Raw genomic sequence first — 6384 nt, forward strand, 5'->3', positions numbered from 1 at the left:
GCTCCAGAAGGAACTGTTCCAGAAGGAACACTTTGCAATGGACTTTCTGCAATGGACTTTTTCAGTGAGGTTCAGTGACATTTAGCAGCTAGGTGGAGAGCACCTTTCTGGAGGTGAGAGAAGGCCCGTGACTGGTACAAACATACTTGCTACAACCTCTTTTCTGCTGTACAAGCAGGGCAGGCTATTCAGCTGATTCCGAGTTAGCTCAAAGACACCTTTCTGTGCTGCACCCTTGTGTTACAACCAACACTAGGTCCAGCAGAAGGCTTCCTGTAAGCAGTCTTTTGCTGTTCTCTTCTTTCAATGTCTCATGTAGTGCTTACTGGCCTCAAAGTCACTGAGAACGACTTTAAACTCCTAATCCCTCTGCCTCTACCTCACAAGTACTGGGATTACAGGCATGTACCAACATTCCTAGCTCAAGATATCTTTTCTTGCTCGCTTTTGGTATTATTGATGAGAACAGGCTGAGCTGGCAAAGTAAGAGGTAGAGCAGCAGCTGTGGCAAAGATGCTCATAACAGCAGCAACAGTGGCAGTGAAAGAGGAGCTAAAGAGTTCTAGAGAGTGACCTCAAAGTCAGAGAGAACCAAAAAGGAAGAACTACAGGCCCTACACACTGACAATTCCAAAATGCAGCCAAGGCTTAAACACCAAGAATCTTAAGGCCCAAGAACCACAGAACTGATCACTGTCCAGGGCCAAGCATCTCAGACACCCTAGGTCTGAGAGCTAGAACACTGGTCACTGTGAAAGCTAAGAGTCTCAGTGAGCCAGGGTCATTCAAGAGCTAACACCAGCAAGTGTTGTACAGCCCTACCGCCTGCTGCTGTTGTTAATGCCTACTGGAAGTGAAGGAATGAAACAGCTGCCAAGTAGAAGCCCACAGCAGTTAAGCCTTCAACTTCAATACCAAGATCCAGAATTCTAAGGTTTGTAAGGCATAGAGTCTCCAGCTCTATTTTTAGGCTTGAAGCCATAAATTTCTGGGTCTGCCTAGAGTCTAGTTCCTATGCCTTGAGGCACTCATGGGCTGGTGACTGCCAGCACCAGAACTTCTTGCCTACTCACAATTCCTATCTGTAGAACAAGCAAAGTGGTGACAGATTCACTTGGGGAAAAAAATCAATGTATATTCTTTCTAGAGGGTAAGTTGGCAATATTTACAAAAGTCTGTTAAAACTTTTAAGGTGGGGCTGGACAGATGGCTCAGCAGTTAAGAGCACTGTCTGCTCTTCCAGAGGTCCTGAGTTCAATTCCCAGCAACCATATGCTGGCTCACAACCATCTATAGTAGGATCTATTGCCCTCTTCTGGCGTGCAGGTATACATGCAGATAGAGCACTCATGTGTAAAATAAATAAATGTTTTAAAAAAAACAAAACAAAAACCTTTTATGTCTTTCTAGTCAGGCTAACTGGTGGTATATACTTATTTAGGAGGCTGAAGCTGGAGGAACAAGTTCAAGGTGAGCCTGGGCTAGAGAGTAAGATCCTGTCTCAAAATACAAGATATAGTATTCTAAAACTAAACAGCTCATGTGACTATGTCTTAGGAAATAATCTAGCCACAGGCAATATTTATAAAAGAAAAAGTAAATAACATTCTTGTCTGACAACAGAGGACTTATTTGATGAAGCAGGTATGTCTACTCAGCAGAATACTATAACATTAAAAAATAACAAATACTTTATTGACTCTTATAAAACTATTATAAAAGAAAACATTAGGCAACCTTAACACATTTTGATTATATATATATGTGTGTGTGTGTGTGTGTATACATACATACATATACAAACACACATAACAAAGAGACTAAAACAGACATTTCTATGTGACAATAAAGGGTAGTTGAGAGCATTAATACATTGCTTAGGCAGTAAGAACAGTTATTTCTTGAACTGAGTAGGAAAAGTTTCTTAATGAACTTCTCGGACTGAAGCAGGAACAAACAGAAGTCCTGGACCCTGGGCTAGAGCACCTCCCTACCAGACGGTGCACAGCACACCATCCAGGGCCCTGGCTGTTCCCCCAGCACCACCAAGCTTCTCGGAGAGAAGGTGCAGGGTGGCACCTGTGCTACTTGGTCTAATTTAAAGGGCAAATGGGATTTAATTACAACCCATGTATCAGAAACAAAATACTGTTTTTGTTCCACAGTTTCCAGCCAGGAGAGGGAGAAAGGAGAGGACCACATTAGGTCCAGTCATAATGGTCAGCAATTTTCCCATTAAGTTCACCCCATCTCAGAGCCTGCTTCCGGGTTTCTTATAGCACACTTAGCTATAAGAAGATGTATTGAGGTATGAGGGTGTAGCTGAGTGGCAAAAGTGTTATAATAGTATGTATGAAGCCCGACGCTGAAGTCTTATCATACTGGGAGATGGAAAATTAAAAAATACTCAGAATCTTTTGAAAAGCTATAAAAATATATATAATCCCCAAGGTGGGCACGGTAGACCCAGCATGCAAAAGGCATAAGGCAGGTGGATTTCTGTAAGTTAAAGGTCAGGCTGGTCAACACAGTGAGTTCCAGGGTACTCAGGGACATACAATGAGACTCTGTGTATATATATGTATTGGTTTCCTATGGCTGTCAACCATATGCATGAGGACTCCAGACCTTACATCCTCCACAGCTCTGAACCATGAAACCTCTGCAAGGTGTCCTAGGAAACTGTGCTTCCATGGGGTGGTCTAGGCAGTGTATCTCTTCTCTCCTTCATGCTTGGCCTTGTGGTACTTGAGGTAGTCACTGTGCAGCTCCTTGAAGACATCTCGTGCTCCGGGCTGTAGTGAGGTCCGTAGAAACTGGATATCACGATCCATGCAGAGATCCAAGAGGAGGTAAATTCCTTCTTGAAGCAGGTTCTTAACAGCTGGGTACAAGGTTACCTGGGAAGGAAAGAGGGCTCTCAGCACACACCAGGAACAGAATCAGGCAACATGCTGAACACTCCAGAGCTCAGTCAGCAGCATGAAATTGGTGTAGCCGCAGACCCCTGTTGTTCTAAGACAAAAACAGTTTCTACTAGTAGGATCAATGGCCAATGAAAGAAAACATATCCCAGCACCTTCAAAACTCACTGGAGGAGGTAAGCATTAACTACTATTCATCCCAAGTATGGAGAGACTGTTGTAAACTTGATCTAAAGTAAAAGAGAAAAGTACTGGAAACATCTTTGTCAGTTTTCACTGGGACTCCTCACCACACAGTGGAGACGAAACCACCAGGACTGTGGGCTGCAGCATCTCCTAACCAACAGGCTCTTCCCAGGACATCTGCCTGTCTCTTGCAGGTGTTCCTATAATACCCAGTCTACAGATGCACAGGAATGAATGCAGAGATCTGTCTGGCTATCTTTTGCTCCTGAGCATTTAATTAAACCTAAACATGCTGCCTGGGAGAATTTACAGCTCTCAGCAGCAGTCTCTAATGCATACAGAGCATTTTCTTCATCACTAAATTTAGAGCTAAATGAAAGATAAGACCTAGACTGCTGCCAGTGGACTTCAGGATGCAATGGCCTTAACTAATTCACAAGGCCTTTTTGATTTCAAGATAAAACAAAACAAAACAAAAAAGGAAAAAAATGGACAAGTTTAAATTAGAGATAAATAAGCCAGGAAACCAGAGATTTCATAAAGTAAATTTTAGAATACTATGACTTAAGGGTTCCAATTACCACTTCCCTTTTTGGCTCTTATTAAAGTGAAATTACGATGTCCCATTTTATTCTCCAGTTAAAAAGTACAAGCTTCTCTTTCATTAAAAGCTTACATGTTAATAACTCACATGCTTGGGAAATGTCAAGCTTCGATTAAATTGTTAAGTAGCCATAAGGAAATCAAATCATAAGTCCTCATGTCTTTCTAGGACCACCAGAAGGATCTTCTCATGCACTTACTGAGTCCTGCTGCCTCCTCCCACCCCAGCTCAGCCAAAGTTGCTAGGATGACAAGAAGCTTTACACACTGATGTCAGCAAGTGTGTGGGCTGGAAAGTTACTCAACAGTTACAGTTACTTGAAACAGGGTGGGAAGCAATCTAGAAAGGCTGCTCAACCAAACCTCCCCAGAGAAATGCTGATCTGTCTGGCCAGACACTCCACTACAGTGCCACCAAGAGACCCAACTACCATGCATGCAAGAAACTCCAATACCAAGCCAGCCCACCAGACTGGCTGTTTCCCAGACAGAAAGCATGTAAATGTGCTAGTACAAATACAAGCAAATGGAGCACAGATATGCCTATTATGCACCTGACCCAGTGAAAGAAAAGGTCCAGTGTCATTTACAGTCCCGAAATGGCCTGACCATGGGGCACCAGTAGCTTACAGAAGTGTGAACAGTGCATGGACATACGTAAGCAACTAACTCTCTTAATAAATAATTCATCATTCAAAGCACCAATTCCAAAAGTCAGATTAATTTGGACAAAAATCACCAGTAACAGATTTCCCAGTGTGTCGATGCCATAGTCTGTCTGAGTGTCTGGGAGCAGCTGGATGTGATGGCTAGCCCAGGCCCAGCCTCTTTTCTAGCCTCTGCTGGTCTGGATCCAGAAGAGCTCTTGGTTCTTGGCCCTGGTGACACTTCACTTGCCTGTCAGGCAACTAGAAGAAATGGAATCAGGACCGAGTCTATACTCAAACTAGAGGCCTGGGGTCTTGAGCAACTTCAGTGAGTGGCTTCAAGGACCCTGAAACATCCCCCAGTCCTAACCGCAACTCTATAAGGCTCCTGCACATGCGTACACACACACAAACACACAGCATAGACAGGAAAGACCCTGATGAGCACGTTCAGCCTGGGTTTTACCTTCTGTACTTCTGTCACGTATTGGGCCACCAGGAATGGGGAGAACGTGGTGAACTCCTCAGCTCGAGCAGCAATGTGGCTATACATCCTTTCCACCAGGCGTGCACACTCAAGGACCGCTGGCAGGTCATCCATGCTTCCTACAGATGGCAAATCATTAGCACTGAAATGGCACGAACATGTTTTCTAGCCCTACAATCATACTAAAAACAGAAACAACTGCAACCCTCCACTCTTTCTAGACTCTAACTGGCTATTCTGTAGACAAAAATAAGGTAAAAGATGTATCAGACATGACCACAGTAAAAATACAACATTCGAGTTCATATGTTTTTCTTGGGGGTCTGTGATAGCTACTGGATTTTAACAGTCCTAACAGACATATCTCTGGAGGGGTGTCTGAGAAGAGCTTCCAGGGAGGACTAAGTGAGCAGGAAAGACCACCCTGAACAGGCATAGCATTGTCTGATGGACTGGGGCCCTGGACTGAAAATGGGGAGAGAAAAGTAGGAAAGTGCCATGAGCATCAGGTTCACCTCTCTCTACCTCCTGACTACAGACACAATGTGACCAGCTACCTCACACTTCTGTCCCCATGACGGACTGCATCTCCACAAACTGTGAGCCAAAATAAACCCTTCCTTTCTTAAGCTACCTTTGTTGGCATTTTATCACAGCCAAGAGAAAAGTAACTAATACAAGAGCTAACTGAAATACCAATACTTTTCAGGATAAAAATCTATAATTGCCATCATTATTTTAAAGGAGATAGATGCTACAAGACAGGATCAAATGAAAGTTATCTTCAAAAGGAAAAATTTATTGAGAGGATTTAAAAATTAGGTCTTTTCCTCCATTAGTTTAAGAAATTGTCTAAGGTTCTCCTTCCATCAGCAAAAGGAGAGAGGATACGATGTCATCCGCAGACAGTCCCCACCTCACCCGTCTTCCCAGAGTCACTTCCTAATCCCTAGCCCTTCCGCACTACTCAGTGTAGACCCTCTAGTGCCTGGCTCCCAAGCTGCCATGCCTTGGTAGGGAGCTCTGGCCTTACAGCATGCCCCAGACTTTACTGAGCACAGTGATGGCCACAAATTTATTATAAATCTGGAAAACGCAAACAAACACAGGAACAACAGGTTACTGTGCTGCTCAGGGTCAGGCCTCCTACACAGGCACAGAACTCAGACAGGAGTTGAAACATTCAATATTTTGACTGTGGTGTGGCTTCACTTTGTTCTTAACTGTCAAACAGACGAAGTTCATCGGGTACACATTAAAGCTCAATAAAACTGATTTCTAGTGTATACAGTATGGGGGTTTTTTTTTTGGAATAAACACATGCCATCTTTTATAAATGCAGTTTTCTAGCTGGGCGTGGTGGTGCTCACTTTTAATGCCAGTGCTTGGGAGGCAGAGGCAAGGAGATCTTTGTGAGTTCAAGACAAGCCTGGTCTACAACAAAGTGATTTGGATGGCAGCCAAGGCTCTGTTATCCAGAGAAACAGGAAGAAGGAAGGAAGGAAGGAAGGAAGGAAGGAAGGAAGGAAGGAAGGAA

The 6384-nt window shown here is 43.6% G+C and overlaps 1 protein-coding gene across 1 annotated transcript in view; it reads right to left on the reverse strand.

The window, feature by feature from the left end:
• Window positions 1–1697: 1697 nt before the first annotated feature.
• The window catches only part of Urb2 (URB2 ribosome biogenesis homolog), a 27409-nt gene continuing 22722 nt past the window's right edge, over window positions 1698–6384 (reverse strand). The window contains exons 9-10 of the mRNA XM_055617595.1: window positions 4827–4966; window positions 1698–2900 (exon numbers count right to left, since the gene is read on the reverse strand). Of these exons, the coding sequence (XP_055473570.1) occupies window positions 2703–2900; window positions 4827–4966 (338 nt within the window). The 3' untranslated portion in view covers window positions 1698–2702. The remainder of the gene's footprint in view (window positions 2901–4826; window positions 4967–6384) is intronic.

This window comes from Psammomys obesus, unplaced genomic scaffold, assembly GCF_907164565.1.
Source record: "Psammomys obesus unplaced genomic scaffold, mPsaObe1.curated_primary_1811, whole genome shotgun sequence".
Classification (NCBI taxonomy): Eukaryota; Metazoa; Chordata; class Mammalia; order Rodentia; family Muridae; genus Psammomys; species Psammomys obesus.